This window comes from Salmo salar, chromosome 11, assembly GCF_965601325.2.
Source record: "Salmo salar chromosome 11, fSalSal1, whole genome shotgun sequence".
Classification (NCBI taxonomy): domain Eukaryota; kingdom Metazoa; phylum Chordata; class Actinopteri; order Salmoniformes; family Salmonidae; genus Salmo; species Salmo salar.
Window position 1 is genome coordinate 2,915,964 of NC_138301.1, and position 20,213 is coordinate 2,936,176.

At 41.7% G+C, this 20,213-nt stretch overlaps 1 protein-coding gene across 2 annotated transcripts in view; it reads left to right on the top strand.

The window, feature by feature from the left end:
- The window catches only part of LOC106561882 (MAM domain-containing glycosylphosphatidylinositol anchor protein 1), a 470,281-nt gene that overhangs the window by 337,577 nt on the left and 112,491 nt on the right, over positions 1 to 20,213 (top strand). For both annotated transcript variants that reach the window (XM_014126164.3, XM_014126165.3), the window contains exons 8-10: positions 11,403 to 11,518; positions 11,774 to 11,987; positions 14,884 to 15,180. In XM_014126164.3, the coding sequence (XP_013981639.1) occupies positions 11,403 to 11,518; positions 11,774 to 11,987; positions 14,884 to 15,180 (627 nt within the window). The remainder of the gene's footprint in view (positions 1 to 11,402; positions 11,519 to 11,773; positions 11,988 to 14,883; positions 15,181 to 20,213) is intronic.

Consider the following 20,213-nt stretch of genomic DNA (forward strand, 5'->3'; position numbering starts at 1 on the left):
CCTGCCATATGAGTTCTGTTATACTCACAGACACCATTCAAACAGTTTTAGAAACTTTAGGGTGTTTTCTATCCAAAGCCAATAATTATATGCATATTCTAGTTACTGGGCAGGAGTAGTAACCAGATTAAATCGGGTACGTTTTTTATCCGGCCGTGTAAATACTGCCCCCTATCCCCAACAGGTTAAAGCCCCGCCTTATCTCAGCTCACTGGTGACCATAGCAGCACCCGTAGCACGCGTTCCAGCAGGTATATCTCACTGGTCAGCCCCAAAGACAATTCCTACGTTGGCCGCCTTTCCTTCCAGTTCTCTGCTGCCAATGACTGGAACAAACTACAAAAAATCACTGAAGCTGGAGACTCATATCTCCCTCAATAGCTTTAAGCACCAGCTGTCAGAGCAGCTCACAGATCACTGCACCTGTACATAGCCCATCTGTAAACAGCCCATCCAACTACCTCATCCCAATACTGTATTTATTTATCTTGCTCCTTTGCACCCCACTACCTCTACTTGCACATTCATCTTCTGCACATCTATTCACTCCAGTGTTTAATTTGTATATTGTAATTACTTCACCACCATGGCCTATTTATTGCCTTACCTACTTTATCTTACCTCATTAGCACACACAGTATATAGACTTTTTCTCCTGTATTATTGACTGTATGTTTGTTTATTCTATGTGTAACTCTGTGCTGTTGTATGTGTCGAACTGCTTTGCATTATCTTGGCCATGTCGCAGTTGTAAATGAGAACTTGTTCTCAACTATCCTACCTGGTTAACCTCACTAGGGTAGGGGGCACTATTTTCACCCCCGGATGAAAAGCGTGCCCAAAGTAAACTGCCTGTTTCTCAGGCCCAGAAGCTAGGATATGCATATAATTGGTAGAATTGGATAGAAAAGACTCTAACGTTTCTAAAACTGTTAAAATCATGTCTGTGAGTAAAACAGAACTGATATGGCAGGCGAAAACCTGAGTAAAATCCATCCAGGAAGTGGTATATTTTTGATGTGGGTGCTTTTCTCTTGCCTGCCTATACAGTATGTCAATTGTTAGGACCTAGATGGCAGTTTCTATGGCTTCCACTAGATGTCAACAGTCTTTAGAAATTGTTTCAGGCTTGTATTCTGAAAAATGAGGGAGTAAGACCACTCTGAGTCAGTGGATAGTGGGAAGTCCCCAGAGCTGTTTGCTGCGTGCGACCGAGAGTGCGCCTTTCTTGTTTTTCTTTTATATTGACGAAGCTATTGTCCGGTAGAAATATTATCGATTTTTATGACTAAAAACAACCTGAGGATTGATTATAAACATCGTTTGACATGTTTCTATGAACTTTACTGATAGTATTTGGGATTTTTCGTCTGCCTGTTGTGACTGCCTTTGAGCCATTGGAATACTGAACAAAATGTGCCAACAAAACTGAGGTTTTTGGATATAAAGAGGGACTTTATTGAACAAAACAAACATTTATTGTGTAACTGGGAGTCATGTGAGTGCAACCATATGAAGATCATCAAAGGTAAGTGGTTAATTGTATTGCTATTTCTGACCTTTGTGACTAATCTACAGGTAACTGTATGTTTTGTGTGCTGGGCGCTGTCCTCAGATAATCGCATGGTATGCTTTCGCCGTAAAGCCTTTTTGAAATCTCACACAATGGTTGGATTAACAAGAAGTTAATCTTTAAGCCGATGTATAACAGTTGTATGTTTAATGAATTTGTATTTTGTGTATTTCTGTTTTTGAATTTGGCGCTCTGCAATTTCACCGGATGTTGGCCAGGTGGGACGGTAGCGTCGGACACCCCCTAGAGAGGTTAAATAAAGGTTAAATAAAAAAATATTTAAAAGGATTCTGCTAATGTCTCCAGTCATACGAAGTGTAGTACAATTACATGACGTTTTTATCAAAGGCCAAAAGAAACGTCTCTGATATAACCTATAGGCCTATGCCACTACGCGCTCATTAATAGCCAAAATAATGACTATCCAATCTACTCTAGTCTGCAAATGTTATGATAGATGCATGCATTATTTTTATGCTGAAAAAATAGCTTCCCCAAAACTTAAAACTTAAAGGCCCCCTGTGTAAGAGACACATGCTGACTAATAGCTAGACTACAAGCTCTCTAAATCAAATCAAATTTATTTATAAAGCCCTTCTTGCATCAGCTGATATCTCAAAGTGCTGTACAGAAACCCAGCCTAAAATCCCAAACAGCAAGCAATGCAGGTGTAGAAGCACGGTGGCTATGAAAATCTCCCTAGAAAGGCCAGAACCTAGGAAGAAACCAGGCTATGAGGGGTGGCCAGTTCTCTTCTGGCTGTGCCGGGTGGAGATTATAACAGAACATGGCCAAGATGTTCAAATGTTCATAGATGACCAGCCGGGTCAAATAATAATAATTACATTTGAGTCATTTAGCAGACACTCTTATCCAGAGCGACTTACAGTAGTGAATGCATATATTTCATATATTTTTTCTCCGTACTGGTCCCCCATGGGAATCGAACCCACAACCCTGGCGTTGCAAACACCATGCTCTACCAACTGAGCCACACGGGACTAATAATCACAGTGGGTGTCGAGGGTGCAACAGGTCAGCACCTCAGGAGTAAATGTTGGCTTTTCATAGCCGATCATTCAGAGTATCTCTACCGCTCCTGCTGTCTTTAGAGAGTTGAAAACAGCAGGTCTGGGACAGGTAGCACGTCCGGTGTACAAGTCAGGGTTCCATAGCCGCAGGCAGAACAGTTGAAACTGGAGCTGCAGCACGGCCAGGTGGACTGGGGACAGCAAGGAGTCATCAGGCCAGGTAGTCCTGAGGCATGGTCCGACGATACCCCCGGACAGGGCCAAACAGGCAGGATATAACCCCAACCACTTTGCCAAAGCACAGCCCCCACACCACTAGAGGGATATCTTCAACCACCAACTTACCATCCTGAGACATGGACGAGTATAGCCCACAAAGATCTCCGCCACAGCACAACCCAAGAGGGGGCGCCAACCCAGACAGGAAGATCACGCCGATGACTCATCCCACTCAAGTGACGCACCCCTCCTAGGGATGGTATGGAAGAGCACCAGTAAGCCAGTGACTTAGCCCCTGTAATAGGGTTAGAGGCAGAGAAATCCAGTGGAGAGAGGGGAACCGGCCAGGCAGAGACAGCAAGGGCGGTTCGTTGCTCCAGTGCCTTTCCGTTCACCTTCACACTCCTGGGCCAGACTACACTCAATCATAGGACTTACTGAAGAGATGAGTCATCAATAAAGACTTAAAAGTTGAGACCGAGTCTGCGTCACTCAAATGGGTTGGCAGACCATTCCATAAAAATTGAGCTCTATAGGAGAAAGCCCTGCCTCCAGCTGTTTGCTTAGAAATTCTAGGGACAGTTAGGAGGCCTGCGTCTTGTGACCATAGCGTATGTCTAGGTATGTACGGCAGGACCAAATCGGAAAGATAGGAAGGAGGAAGCCCATGTAATGCTTTGTAGGTTAGCAGTACAATCTTGTAATCAGCCCTTGCCTTAACAGGAAGCCAGTGTAGAGAGGCTAGCACTGAAGTAATATGATCAAATTTTTTGGTTCTACTCAAGATTCTAGCAGCCGTGTTTAGCACAATATATTTTTTGTGCTTTGTCCGGGTAGCCGGAAAGTAGAGCATTGCAGTACTCTAACCTAAAAGTTACAAAATAATGGATACATTTTTCTGCATCATTTTTGGGCAGAAAGTTTCTGATTTTTGCAATGTTACGTAGATAGAAAAAAGCTGTCCTTGAAACAGTCTTGATATGTTCATCAAAAGAGAGATAAGGGTCCAGAGTAACGCCGAGGTCCTTCACAGTTTTATTTGAGACGACTGTACAACCACCAAGATAAATTGTCAGATTAAACAGAAGATCTCTTTGTTTCTTGGGACCTAGAATAAGCATCTCTGTTTTGTCCAAGTTTAAAAGTAGAACATTTGCAGCCATCCACTTCCTTATGTCTGAAACACAGGCTTCCAGCGAGGGCAATTTTGGGGCTTCACCATGTTTCATCGAAATGTACAGCTGTGTGTCATCTGCATAGCAGTGAAAGTTAACATTATGTTTCCAAATGACATCTCCAAGAGGTAAAATATAGATTGAAAACAATAATGGTCATAAAACGGAACCTTGAGGCACACCGAAATTTACAGTTGATTTGTCAAAGGACAAACCACCCACAGAGACAAACTAATATCTTTCCGACAGATAAGATCTAAACCAGGCCAGAACTTGTCCGTGTAGACCAATTTGGGTTTCCAATCTCTCCAAAAGAATGTGGTGATCGATGGTATCAAAAGCAGCACTAAGGTCTAGGAGCACGAGGACAGATGCAGAACCTCGGACTGATGCCATTAAAAGGTAATTTACCACCTTCACAAGTGCACTCTCAGTTCTATGATGGGGTCTAAAACCAGACTGAAGCATTTCGTATACATTGTTTGTCTTCAGGAAGGCAGTGAGTTGCTGCGCAACAGCTTTTTGTAAAATGTTTTAGAGGAATGGGAGATTCGATATAGGCCGATAGTTTTTATATTTTCTGGGTCAAAGTTTGGCTTTTTCAAGAGAGGCTTTATTACTGCCACTTTTAGTGAGTTTGGTACATATCCGGTGGATAGAGAGCCGTTTATTATGTTCAAGATAGGAGGGCCAAGCACACGAAACAGCTCTTTCAGTAGTTTAGTTGGAATAGGGTCCAGTATTCAGCTTGAAGGTTTAGAGGCCATGATTATTTTCATCATTGTGTCAAGAGATATAATACTAAAACACTTGAGTGTCTCTATTGATCCTAGGTCCTGGCAGAGTTGTGCAGACTCAGGACAACTGAGCTTTGGAGGAATACGCAGATTTAAAGAGGAGTCCGTAATTTGCTTTCTAATGATCATGATCTTTTCCTCAAAGAAGTTCATGAATTTATCACTGCTGTAGTGAAAGCCATCCTCTCTTGGGGAATGGTGCTTTTTAGTTAGCTTTGCGACATTATCAAAAATAAATTTTGGATTGTTCTTATTTTCCTCAATTAAGTTGGAAAAATAGGATGACGAGCAGCAGTGAGGGCTCTTCGATACTGCACGGTACTGTCTTTCCAAGCTAGTCGGAAGACTTCCAGTTTGGTGTGACGCCATTTCTGTTCCAATTTTCTGGAAGCTTGCTTCAGAGCTCAGCTATTTTCTGTATACCAGGGAGGTAGTTTCTTATGACAAATGTTCTTGGTTTTTAGGGGTGTGACTGCATCTAGGGTATTGCGCAAGGTTAAATTCAGTTCCTCAGTTAGGTGGTTATCTGATTTTTGTACTCTGACGTCCTTGGGTAGGAGGATGGAGTCTGGAAGGGCATCTAGGAATCTTTGGGTTGTCCGAGAATTTATAGCACAACTTTTGATGATCCTTGGTTGGGGTCTGAGCAGATTATTTGTTGTGATTGCAAATGTAATAAAATGGTGGTCCGATAGTCCAGGATTATGAGGAAAAACATTAAGATCCACAACATTTATTCCACGGGACAAAACTTGGTCCAGAGTATGACTGTGGCAGTGAGTAGGGCCGGAGGCATGTAGGACAAAACCCACTGAGTCGATGATGTCTCAGAAAGCCTTTTGGAGTGGGTCTGTGGACCTTTCCATGTGAATATTAAGGATGTTCAAGAGCCAATGGAACAGCAGGGCGCGAAATACAAAACATCAAAAATCTAATAATTTAAATTTCTCAAACATACGACTATTTTACACCATTTTAAAGATACACTTCTCCTTAATGTAACCACATTGTCCGATTTCAAAAAGGCTTTACAGCGAATGCAAAACATTAGATTATGTTAGGACAGTACATAGACAAACAATAACCACACAGCCATTTTCCTAGCAAGGAGATGTCACAGAAACCACAAATACAGATAAAATGAATTACTAACCTTTGACGATCTTCATCAGATGACACTCATAGGACATCATGTTACACAATACATGTATGTTTTGTTCGATCAAGTTCATATTTATATCCAAAAACAGCATTTTACATTGGCGCGTGATGTTCAGAAAATGTTTGCCTCCAAAACTACCGGTGAATGAGCACATTCATTTACAGAAATACTCATCATAAACGTTGACAAAATATATAACAATTATTTAAAGAATTATAGATACATTAATCGTTGATGCAACCACTGTGTCAGATTTCAAAATAACTTTACGGAGAAAGCACATTTTTCAATATTCTGAGTACATAGCTCAACCATCAATGCAACTTATACAGCTACCCGCCAAGTTCTCAACAAAACTCTGAATTAGTGTTATAAATCATTCCTTACCTTTGCAGATCTTCGGCGGAATGCACTCCCAGGACTCCTACTTCCACAAGAAATTTTCGTTTTGTTCGAATTACTCCTCAGATCACTATCCAAAGGCATAATGCGCGAGCGTAAATCAAGACACAAAAAGTCAAAACGTTCCATTACCATTCGTAGAAACATGTCAAACGTTGTTTACAATCAATCTTTAGGGTATTTTTTTATGTAAAAATGTGACAATATTCCAACCGGACAATAGCGTATTCATTCCAGAAGAAAAAGAAGGAACGGCGTATTCGCGGGCTCATGCATAACCAAGCCCTTTGTCCATAGGCAGTCCACTCATTGACTGAGCTCCTATTCTCTGCCCAGTAACAGGAGAAGGATTAACCTGTTAGGGCTAGGGGGCAGTATTGACACGGCTGGATAAAAAACATACCCGATTTAATCTGGTTACCACTCCTACCCAGTAACTAGAATATGCATATACTTATTAAATATGGATAGAACACACCCTAAAGTTTCTAAAACTGTTTGAATGGTGTCTGTGAGTATAACAGAACTCAAATGGCAGGTCAAAACCTGAGAGATTAGATTATGTCAGCAGAGTACCCAGCCAGAAATAATCAGACACCCATTTTTCAAGCTAGCTTATAATGTCACAAAAACCAAAACCACAGCTAAATGCAGCACTAACCTTTGATCTTCATCAGATGACATTCCTAGGACATTATGTTATACAATACATGCATGTTTTGTTCAATCAAGTTCATATTTATATCAAAAACCAGCTTTTTACATTAGCATGTGACGTTCAGAACTAGCATACCCACCGCAAACTTCCGGTGAATTTACTAAATTACTCACGATAAACGTTCACAAAAAACATAACAATTATTTTAAGAATTATAGATACAGAACTCCTTTATGCAATCGCGGTGTCCGATTTTAAAATAGCTTTTCGGCAAAACTCTCAGGGTTACTGGTGCCAGAATGCACTCCCAGGACTTCTACTTCATCCACAAATGTTGTTTTGGTTCAAAATAATCCATAGTTATGTTCAAATATCCTCTGTTTTGTTCTTGCGTTCAAGACACTATCTGAAGGGTGACGAAGGGTGACGCGCGGACGTGTATCGTGACAAAAAAAATCTAAATATTCCATTACCGTACTTCGAGGCATGTCAAACGCTGTTTAAAATCAATTTCTATGCGATTTTCCTCGTAAAAAAGCGATAATATTCCGACCGGGAAACCCTGTTTTCGTTCAAAGACTCAAAGTGGAAAATGGCCTCTTCACGTGCACGCGCACGCACGTCTCATTGTTCTCAGATCGACCACTTACCAAATGCGCTACTGTTTTTCAGCCATGGGCTACAAAGTCATCATTTAACGTTCTGGCGCCCTCTGAGAGCCTATGGGAGCCGTAGGAAGTGTCACGTTACAGCAGAGATCCTCAGTTTTCAATAAAGAGAGTGTAGAAGGCCAAGAAATGGTCAGAGAGGGCACTTCCTGTACAGAATCTTCTCAAGTTTTTTCCTGCCATATGAGTTCTGTTATACTCACACCATTCAAACAGTTTTAGAAACTTTAGGGTGTTTTCTATCCAAATCAAACAATTATATGCGTATTCTAGTTTCTGGGCAGTAGTAATAACCAGATTAAATCGGGTACGTTTTTTATCCAGATGTGAAAATACTGCCCCCTACCCTAGAGAGGACAACACAAAAACAATTCTGGCCTAAAAATGTAAGAAATAACACACAAATTACAAAATACTGCAAAGTTGCTTAGGAGCTAGAAGCAGAGCTGTCATATCTGTTGGCGCCATCTTACTATGAAGCTTTTTTTGTGTCTAAGCGGGGCGCTGTCCTCAGATAATTGCATGATGTGCTTTCGCCGTAAAGCCTTTTTGAAATCTGACAAAGCGGCTGGATTAAGAAGAAGTTAAGCTTTTAAAGGATGTAAGACACTTATTTGTATTTGTAGCCTTCCCTGTAGCTCAGTTGGTAGAGCATGGTGTTTGCAACGCCAGGGTTGTGAGTTCGATTCCCACGGGGGGCCAGCACAGGGAAAAAAAATGTATGAAATGTATGCATTCACTACTGTAAGTCGCTCTGGATAAGAGCGTCTGCTAAATGACTAAAATGTAAAAAAAATGTATTTTCATGAATGTTTAATATTACGAATTATGTATTTTGAATTTCGTGCTCTGCAATTTTACCGGATGTTGGCCAGGTGGGACGCTAGCATCCCACCTAGCCCAAAGAGGATTTATTAATGAGTTACGAAAGAGTTATGGTTTGATCCTCTCTGGAATGAACCGAGAAAAGGAAGAGGTGGAAGTAGTGCGGTAGCAGTTATTTAAGGGGGTCAGCCACAGACTAATCTGAAATCCTTACTCGGAATGTATCCTGCCATGTGGAAGGATACCATATCATATTGGAGTGATCCAACATAGTGCTACATAACACTAACTAGCTTACCCTATGTTTGTATTTTTTACTAAAGTCATTTTTTCTAGCTATGAGCCCGAAATGGGAAATTGAATTTGAATACTTTGAATATTAATCTTTTTAAAATCTATTCAAGAAAAGTCAAACAGAAAAATGTCAATGGTAGGATTTCTGTTCTAGAAAGCAAACATTACATCTGGATTTTTTTTTAAAAATGTTGATATTTCCTTTAACATTCTGTGTTGTGTTCGTATAATTTTTTATAAGTGATGAATGTTTATAAATTCTTTATGAATGAGAAAATTTTAATGACAGTACAATGACTGCATAAAATTCAGGCAGGTGGGGCAGGTGGGAGTGACTGCATGAAATTTCCACTACTGGCAAATATAGGCCGGTAGGGGAAATTTCATGCAGTGGGGGTGGTACAGGCTATATATCAGCATAATTTTCAAAACAGGGTTTGCCCATTTGGCATATTCACTAATACTGGTATGGCTGAAGCACACTTTTTAGAACAGACATAAGGATGACACTTCACTGTCATTGTAATGATGCATCTATTAAGATACCTAAATATGACATATTCCATGTGCTATAGATATGCTATGGATATATTTCATTATGGAAAATGGAAAGGGGGCTACCTTCAACTGAAATGTGTCTTCCGCATTTAACCTCTGAATCAGAGAGGTGCGGGGGGCTGCCATAATCAACATCGACATCTTTCGGCACCTAGGGAACAGTGGGTTAACTGCCTTGCTCAGGGGCAGAATGACAGATTTTTACCTTGTCAGCTCTGGGATTTGATCCCACAACCTTTCAGTTACTGGCCCAATGCTCTAACCACTAGGCTACCTGCATTAACCTTGAATAATGTGGTTTGGACCTGTTTTAACACATTCATGATGTGTAATAAATATGTTATGGATATGTAGTCAAAGTATACCATTACCCAGTATTTGTATTATTTATTTAATTCACTTTTTTTTCTCATCTTTATTTTAAGGGAGGCAATAATTTTGGATGTGACTGTAACTGTGTGTGTGTGCGTGACCTTTTTCCGCATGTCTGTTTTGACATATATAGGTCCTGACTAGTTTGGGTAACATATGGTAAAATATGACTACATTACATAAGACTACATAAGCATTTGTGAGAGGTTATCATTCCTGTCATATTTACATCATGGGTTGCAATGAAGTGTAGCCAACATCTGTGTTTGGCTCCGGGGTGAAATTTCCCCTACTGTAGGTGCAGATCTAGAATCGGCTTCCCCTCCCCCAATCCTTACGTTAACCGTAGTGGGTAAAATTAAAAACTGATACCAGATTAGCTTTTAGGGGCAGCATCACCCTACACATCTGTCTGTGGACATTCATGGATGCAACTTTGCATGTGAACCAACTAAGTCAAATTTACATTGGTTAATTAACTGCTCCATGTAACTGACATTGTGAATTACAATAGCTGCATACTCTTGAGCACAGATGTCTGTGTGCGTGCGTGCGATTTCATTTGCTGTGTGTGGTGTGTGTGCCTAAGCATTACCTGGGAATATAATGTCTACATGTGTGTGAACGTCATCCAGTTGATCTGTGATTAGCTCTGGTTTCTATACAATTATTTCAAGACTCTAGATTAACTCTAGATTACCCTGCCCATTAAACAAACTCCTTTATTCAGTGGCCCGCTGCCGGCTATTTTTATCACTTTTAATAATCTTTATTTACTCAGATTAATTTGAGCCGAGATGGAAGTAATTAGAGGAGCTGATAAAGTGTGTGTGTGTGTGTTGGAAGGGGGGCAGGTGGGTGCGGGGGGTTTTGTGTGTGCATGTGTGTGTATTGTACATAATGAGTGTGTGTGTGTTCGTATTTGTGTGTACTGAACATATGTGTATGTGAGTGTGTTTTCCCCTTCCCTGTTAATGGGCCTGAGCAAGTCACATGAGCCCAGGTGGTGATAACGCCACGCAGACGAGTACTTCGTAAGCGCCTCGCTGAAGTATAAGGCAAAACATACGGTCTCCGTCCATTTGAGCGGGGCGGGCTAACCATATGGCGGTGAGGACGATCAAACATATGGTCTCCCGTCCTCACCAACGCCACCTGCCGAGCTAGTTAGCATGCTTGGCGAAGCGTGGAGTTACAGGATTTTTCTCTCTCCTCTCCTGCTTATATTAGTTCCTATGTCGTTTGCCAATGGAGTTTTGTATTCAGAACAGGGCCAATTTGGGAGGTTCTGGAATTAAATCGCACCAATCAGTGTCTAGTGTTTAGGATGGTTAAGGTAGATATCTCTCCTTCTTGCTCAGTTTTCTTTTTTTCTTCTTCTTCTCCATCTCCCTCCTTACTTCATCACTTTTCCTCTACTCTTTCCATTTTTTCTTTCTCCCTCTTCCCATCCTCTGTCTTATGTTCTCTCCCTTCTCCTCCACCACTCTCTATCCTCCTCCATACTCTTTCTCGATTATACTCACCCCCTCCTTCTCTCACCCCATTCTTCCTTATCCATCTCCCCCTTTATACTTCCTCCGTCCTTCCTCTCATCCCTGACTCCCTCGCCCTCCTAACCCCATTCATCCCTCCCTTTCTTCCTCCCTCTCCACTCCCTCCCCTCAGGTATGGGCAACCTCACCTTCCAGATCACACCCGACTCCAACAAGGACAGTGAGAGCATCCAGATGGGCCGCGATCTCAAGCTCTCGTGTCACGTGGACGCACAGCCCCAGGACAAGGTCAACTGAATAATAATATTAGTATTAATAATATTAGTAGGGTATGTCCCTTCATAATAATCTCATAATGATGCCGAATAAATCAAAGTAGGTGAGACGGATGAACATTTTATGTAAAGAGATACATAAGCCTTGTTTTAAGACATTATAAATATTCATACATGCTTAATACAAGTTGCAACATATTATGTAAAGTATATAGGCTATAGCAATATATTAATATAATAAAATAACATTTCTATTTGATATTATTAGGTCAACTACACATGGTACAAGAACGCAGCACTAGTCTACAACTCGGACAGCTTGATCGTGCTGCGCAGCGACCCGGACATGGCACCGGGCACAAGTAGCCTGGAGATCGTGGACATGAAGTTCCGTGACCAGGCCACCTACAGCTGTGTGGCCAACTTTCCTGGGAGCACGGTGCCCGAGCTGAGGGTAGACGTCAACATTACCCAGAGCAGCGGTGAGTGGACTGTTTCTTTGTTCTGTGTACCGAACTAGTCATGTGTTATGCTAACTAGCTAGCAAGAGGTTGCATAGCAACAGCATCAACTTCCGGTAGAGAAGTAGAGAAGGCAAAGAGCAAGTACGCTCAACTGAAAGTTGTGCCCCTTAGATATCAAATTTGAATACTCCAATCCTCTTATGCTGTGGCCTACTCCCGACCGTCACGTTGTACAGAGCCATATTTTTCATTCCATCCTAGCGGAAACCCTGAGAGTTTCATTTTTCTCAGAATAGAAACACCATAATATTAATCAAATTAATTTAGCCAAATTTATTAAAATAAATCCCATATACTATGTTATTACAAAAAAGGTTTTAAATTCTCTGGTAATGCCAATATGGAAGACTATCAAATGCTTCTCAAAGATGCCCTCTGGTGGTCAAACTAGCACTAACTTGAATAACAAAATGGCTGACAATTAGATAACGTGCCACAGAATGCTGCAGTATGACGCAACTTTGAAAGGAGGAACCACTGTACACAGAGAACATGGGCTAAGGTTAGGGTTAGGGTACCTCCTGATTTGACTGGATTGAATTGGAATCCTTGTTGACTTGTTTAGCCAAATGGCGTGAAAATGCTGCTGAAAGTAGTGCATAAAAATATAAGAAAATAATTTTTTTAAATGCTCAGATTTGCAACATTGAAGGTCCCAAAGAACACACTGGCCTCCATCATTATTAAATGAAAGCAGTTTGGAACCACCAAGACTCTTCCTAGAGCTGGGCAATCGGTGGACAATGTCCTTGGTCTGGGAGGTGACCAAGAACCTGATGGTCACTCTGACAGAGCTCCAGTTCCTCTGTGGAGATAGGAGAAACTTCCAGAAGGACAACCATCTCTTCAGCACTCCAACAATCAGGCCTTTATGGTTTATGAGTGGCCAGACGGAAGCCATTCCTCAGTTAAAGGTACATGACAGCCCGCTTGGAGTTTGCACAAAGGCACCTAAAGGACTCTAAGACCATGGGAAACAAGATGCTCTGGTCTGATGAAACCAAGAATGAACTCGTTGGCCTGAATGCCAAGCGTCACATCTGGAGGAAACCAGTCACTACTCATCACAATACCATTCCTACGGTGAAGCATGGTGGTGGTGGCATCATGGTGTGGGGATATTTTTCAGCTACAGGGACTGGGAGACTAGTCAGGATTGAGGGAAAGATGAACAGTGCAAAGTATAGAGATGAAAAACCTGCTCCAGAGCGCACAGGACCTCAGACTGGGGCAAAGGTTTACCTTCCTAAGCACACAGCCAAGGCATTGCACGACTGGCTTCGGGACAAGTCTCTGAATGGTGGTTGTTCAGGTGATGGTCAACGCCCTTGGGGATATTGGTTTGGCCTGGAGTGATGAGACCTCAGTGTTCTCCCTATGTGTTTACCACTCCTGCGATCTCGCCCTCCTCTCATCTCCCCAGGGTCTAGAACTGTTGTTCTATTTCTCCCTTCAAATGTTCAGTAACACTTTATTTGAACATGTATGTCATGTCCTAATGTTCTCACGGTAACCAGAGTGATGATATCTGTCTAGCTTGACTCGATCATTGGTTGTGGATTGGTGTTGCTTTCTTTCAGTTTCTCTCTTTCTCTGTCTTACTCCGTCTCTTTCGATGTCCTTTTCTTTGACCACCACAGACAGTCCCAATCCCCCTCCGGCCCTATCCCTTTTTCAATCTATAAAATGAAAGCACTATGGTGTAAGGTCCACCACTACACTGCTTATACCTATCCAGAGAGCAACGGGAAAGTTGTAGTGAGTGTTTTGGGACTCATATTGGCCAGTCTGCGTCTTTTTAATCTCGTTCCCATACTCACCTCCGCCTAAATGCACGGAGACTCTGGTGGATAGGAGAGTCGTTAGCCAATCAGAAAGACGTGAGAAACTCCTGGCATGATAGGCATTGGCTTTATTGGCTTCATCTTTCAACCAGTCATCTCCCACAACTCTACCCCACCCCCCCCCCCCAGGTCTTGGGCACCTCTACGTTCAGGAGCAGCAGCTGAGCTGACTCGATACTGGACTGTCTCAAGGCATTAAAACCTGTACATTGTCATAAAATACAATGTGATTAGAGATGTAGCCTAATGGACAAGTGTTTGTGTACATTATAAGGAGTTAAGAAATACTGCTCATTCAAGCACTAAACTCCTAAGCTAGATGTAACATTTATTGAGTTACAGAATGCTGACTTATTCTGAAAGTGTTGTTGTTGTTGCTAGGTAACATTCTGAGATTCATGGGAAGAAGTTGCCAAGGGAACCGATTCTCAAAAATGTAATGACAAATTCTTTATTCAGTAGGTCACTCCCATATAATTTTATGGTCACTCCCACTAAGGCCAACTTAGAATGGTTGATGTCCCAGGCTTATATGCGCTGTGCACTGGGGAAGAGGTCACCCTCTTTTTACCCTCCCTCTCTCTCTCCCTCTCTCCTGTTGTTGCTCCTAGTCCTACTGAGAGTGTTGATAGATGGAGGAAATGAGGATGTGTGTTTAACCTTGACCACTGGTTCGCCTCGCCAGTCAACACACTGCATTTAGCTTTTTACATTTCCCAGGGCGTGCGATGACCATTAGTATCCAATATAAATGCCCTCACTAATTTTAACATTTAACCTCACTTGCTTCCCCCTCCTCCCCACCTCCCGCCCTACTCCTCTCTCTCTTCTTCTCTTCTCTTTTTTTTCTTTTTATAAACCCTGTTTGTCTTTTGGGCAATCCCTCCTTAAATATTTTCTCTTGTCCCCCCTAACACTCCTTCATCTCCCTACCTCTATCTCCCCCTTGCTCCACTCCAACTCCCCTCACACTCCCTCTCTCTCCCTTCTCCAATTTCTCCCTCCTACAGTCACTCCCCCGATTTTGACGGTGCCAGCAGGGGGCCAGGTGGTGAGTGTGAGGGAGGGAGGCTCTGCCGACCTGGTGTGCCTGGTGGATGGCAAGCCCCGTCCGCCTGTGCTCTGGTCGCGCGCCGACAAGGACCTGCCTATGCCCACGGGTGAGTGGGCAGTGGAGACACGCAACGGGCGCCTCCGGCTGACCAACGTCACCCGTGACCTGATGGGTTCTTATCGCTGCCAAACGGCGCCCTACAATGGCCTCAACATCAAGCCACGCCAGGCGCAGGTGCAGCTCAACGTGCAATGTGAGTAGTAAAGTACTACATTTCCCATGAGGCATCTGTTTATTGAGCTCTGAATATTATTGTGTTTGTTCTGTTGACCTACATGGGGTGCAGGCTTTTGGTCCAGCCCAGTAGTAACACACTCAATGAATGAATCGAGTAATCGAGTATTTTTTTGAGTAGATTAATCAGCTGTGGTAGTGTAACAGATCATTCTGAACCATGCTCACGTGATGAATAACCTTAACTGAGACCTGAAGACTTGCTTTTGTTCACCCAGCTAATGCCTACATTGTAGCTCTTCTGGCGCTCAGGAGACCTGAGCTCGAACCCTGGTCAGTCAAATTAGCACTTGGCCAGTTCAAAACTGCCATCTGTCTGTTGCACTAAAGCCACCTTTCAGGGTTTGAGTTAGACTTTTGTCTTCAATCATCATTCTTCATTTTTCTCACCAGCACTACATGACTCTACATTTCCCTTAAAAAACTACTGAAAGGTCAAGTTCAACAACATTATCAGTCATTACAACTCAACCATCAATTTCTTCAAATCGATAGCTAGCATTATTAGATTAGCATCGACTGCAGTCACTGTCTCAATTCAATTTAAAACTCACACTGGACCGGAGTAAGCTAACGATAACCCCCAAATGGGGTTGAATGCACTCTTACTAACAAACAAGGTCACTAATTAAAAAATTGTATAATGCCACTCAGAAACCAATGCTGCTAAGTGCGCAAACCTTGTTTATTGTTTGCGCGAGCCATTAGTGAAGACGCTAGCTAGGCTATTAGCGAACTCTCCCGTGGTTATATTTAGACTTTGTGCTCAGTAAAAGTGCTTATGCCTGCCACACTTTAATAATGCTTCCATTATGAAAGGGGCTCATCCATAAAGTTCAGAACCCTAAAAGCCTCAGAATTCAACACCATTTCTCTTCTCTTCCCCATTCACTAACTGTAGCCTACAGTATGTGATGTTGCTAGACGCTCGTGAAAATCCAGCTCCTGACTTTCCAGGTTCAAAATAGTGCCACTGAAGGTTGTTTTGCCATTGTTTTGTCTTCAATGCGGGCTGTGCCATAACAGCCAATGTTGAATAAAACTCTCACTGTCCTAGAAGGCTCTCTTTAGAATGTGTTTGTGTGTAAATTGTGAAGGAAGGTGATGCACTTTGGTGGATGGGGCGAACAATACACTCATGGCTAATAGTGAAACATAGAGGCTCAAAGAATAGCCCTGAAGCCCACATTGCTTTGTATAATATCCCTTTATATCCATTCTTTAGATCCTGTAATATATTCAAATAATTTAAACTCTGATAGAGGACTGTCCATCCGTCAATGTATGAGCCCCATTGAAAAACCATTGGCTTAATCTGTGAACGCTGTAGTTTATTTTAATTGACCTGGAGTGAGTACTCTTCAAGCTTACGAGCCTTGAAGCCAAAACATCACAAACCTAAGTCCTAGCCCCTGCCCCCTAGGCACTTACGTAGATTTGAGAGAATTGGCCTCTGATATGCTATATGGAATTGTTGTTGCGGACACTTATACAATCCTCTCATATCTCCACAAGTGCCTTGTGGGTAGGGACTAGGAGTTGGTTTGGGATTCAATGTAAGGGACATGCCCACACTAGCTTGCTTAGCAAATTAAACTACACTTTTAGAATAAAAGTTGCTAAGGTGCTTCGGTTTGTCCCAATAGGTGAACCCTTTTTGGTGCTAAAACCCTCTATGCAGGGTTCTTCATAGAACCCCCTGTAAATGGTTCTACCTAGAACCCTCTGTGAACATTTCTAGCAAGAACCATTTTTTCCTCTATAGGTTTTTCCTGGAACCCTTTATGAACAGTTCCACCAGCCTTATTCCCCTTTAAAATGTAATTATTTATGACAATACATTACATATATCATAAGGCCTTTCTTTGAAGGCCACATTATACCCTAATACAGTGGTGTTAGGAAACTCCTAGTTTACATTATTCTTGATTGCAAAGTGATGTGTAATACCTATTGGAATCCAGACATGGTGAGGATGTTTAATTTTTTATCACCTGAAACCTGCATTCAGAATGATTGCCAGGGTAAAGAAGTCTGTCCAATGGGATGACCTAAATCATCTGAAATGGATCAACTTTCTCAGTAACAGGTGCAATAAATCCAACAGATTGGATTAGTTTCTAAAATGTATGTTATTTATCTTTGTGTAGCATAAGATTAATCAACCAATCAATGTATATGCAAAAACACAGATATTGAAACAAACAATTCTGAAAATCAACCTGCAATAGAGGATGCTGGGAAATATGATAATGAGTGTTTTACTCAACACAGCAACACAGAGTAAAAATTGCACAATCACACTCAACTCTGGTTATTAACAACAACACTAAGGTTATTTTACACCATCAAGTTTTATGTTAATTTAACTCCTGAATCAACACTAGAAATGTTACACTGAAAAATCTACATTAGGTTAAACTGTCCAATTTGCTGTGTAATATACAGTACAATACACTGCTGGTTCACTCATACCTCCTTCTATTCTCCTACTCTCTGCTCAATAAAATCAAAGAAAATACTAAATTGAAAGACAGAAATCATGGCAAAGATATCAATTATGTCAGTACTGTATATGTAAAAGGATTAAGGGAATACCAGATACATGCACAAATATTAACATATACTCTTGGTACAGTTTAAAATATTCTCACGCCTATCTTTTTAAATGTATCAAATTACTCAAACTCCTGATCTTAAAGTTTAAACACTGAAGTAAACACTATTGCTCAGGCACTATTTAAAAGAAAGAACAAGTATTACAATAAAAAAGCTTATTCAGATTCAGAAGCAGAACCCTTTTTGCCTTCGAAAGAATCCTTCTAGCCTCTCAAAGAGCCCTTTCTTCTAAAAATGGTTCTTAGAATAAAAAAGGTTTGAGGTAGAACTCTTTGCCTTACAAAGAACCTTTCTCTTCCAAAAAGGGTTCTTCAGATGAAAATGGTTCTTGGCAGAACCCTATCCCTCCGCAAAGAACCCTATTGGAACTCCTTTTTCTAAGAGTGCAGCTTAGCGCAGAACGAATGCCAGCTTAATTAAAGACCACTATGACCGTGGAGCTGACATTCCAAATCCTCCCAACCCCCATCCACCATCCGTCCACATGCTTAAAAAGATACTACTAGATTTACAAGGCTTGCTAATGCAGGCGGGCGGAAGGACGACACTTTCAGATGCTCGTCTAGTCCAGTCCACTTCAATGATTTATTGGCCAGGTGGCCACCCCAGTCTAGAAAGACAGAAATAGAGAGAGAGAAAAAGAGAGAGAAACGGAGTGTGACAGATGGATGGAGGAAGAGAGAAAGACAAACTGGGAGAAAGAGAGTGACAAACCGAGAGAGGAAAGGATTTAGTAACAAACAAGAGAGGGAAGAAGAGAGAGAGACAGAGAGACAGAGAAAGAGACAGAGGGAGAAAATAGAAAATGAGGGAGAAGGGAGACAATTACAAACAGAGAGAGCAAAACAGAGATAGGTAGATGTTGCAGAACCCCTTTTCCAGGGAACCATCAGTGCTTTATAAACCAACGATTCCCCTTTCCTTCCCTGGATTTCTTCACTGTACCCAAACCAAAAACAGATTTAATGTGTTGCTCAGTTATGTATAGAGCCATGTCCTCATGGAAGGCTCTGCCACCAGAGGTTACTCAAGCAAAAAGCAAGTTTAACTTTAAAAAAACAGATAAATAACATATTGTATCACAGTGCCTCTCTTCTTTCTAAAGATTTAATTTAACTCTATTGCATTGTATGAATATGTACAGAATAAATTAATAGTGTCTAATTAGTATTTTTGTTGTCTCTTGGTGTCTTTCCAATATATAACTCTTATTTTATAATTTTTTGTTTTAATTAATGTCATATCTTATGCTGTTTTTGTATATACTTTGTCATGAATTTATACGTTTTATGTGGAACCCAGGAAGAGTAGCTGATGCATGTGCAGCTAATGGGGATCCAAATGAACTCAACTAAACCCTCCTTCCCTCCTACTTTGTATTTATTTGTTTATTTTATCAGGTTTGTTTTTCAACCCTTCATTTAGCACCGTTGATTGATACGCGCGAAGATGCTATACTTTTTTTTACTGCGCCTATAAGTGGACAACCCTCTTTATCTCTTCCTCCCTCCTCTCCTTTTCTCCTCTTCCTCATTTTATTCTCCCTTGCCCTCCTTTTTTTATCACTCCTCTCACCGTGACATGGATGTTCTTCATTGCTATTCTCATCATCAATCAGACGGCATCTCACCGCATCTCTTTCACTATCCTTTTCCCTCTCTCTTTGTCTTTCTCTCCCTCTCACCTATTCCCTTGCCACCTCTCTCTCTCTTCTGTGTCCCTTTTTCTCTTCCTCCCTCCCTCGCTCCGTCTGAGCTCCTCAGTCATGTGCAGTCTTTCTCTCTTTTAATCTTACACCACACATGCTCTCCATCATCTATCTTTCTCCATCACTTCCCCCCACGTTTTCTCCCTTGCACTTGATGCAGATCAATCTCCCTGGAGTGTACCATACTGTAAATGTCATGTCTTCATGCATTACTACAAGAGGGTAATGTACAGACTTGACTAACGCGCTGGGAAAGCTGTGTTTGTGTGTGTGAGAGAGAGAGAGTCTGCCTGCATTAATATCTGTCTGTCTGTCTCTCTCTGTATTTCCATCTGTATCTGTCTGTGTGCGTGTGTATGTGTGTGTATGTTTCTGTGTGTGTGAGATAGAGCGAGGATTACGGCGGATATTCGTTGTCTCTAATAAAACGGACAATGATTCTGTTTACTGGGATTATGGCATCGTGAAATTGAAACATTCTAGCGTAGCACGAGCCGCCAAGGAAAATAGATAGGGGAGACAGTAAGACCTGGTGCTGAGTCATTTTGTCAGTGGTCCCATACGTGCACCACGTTTCTAGGATGAAGACACCAACTGCTGACTGGCAAGACACGAAGCCGCCACTACATCACTTTATCAACAAGCCTCACCTCACATCTCTCTGC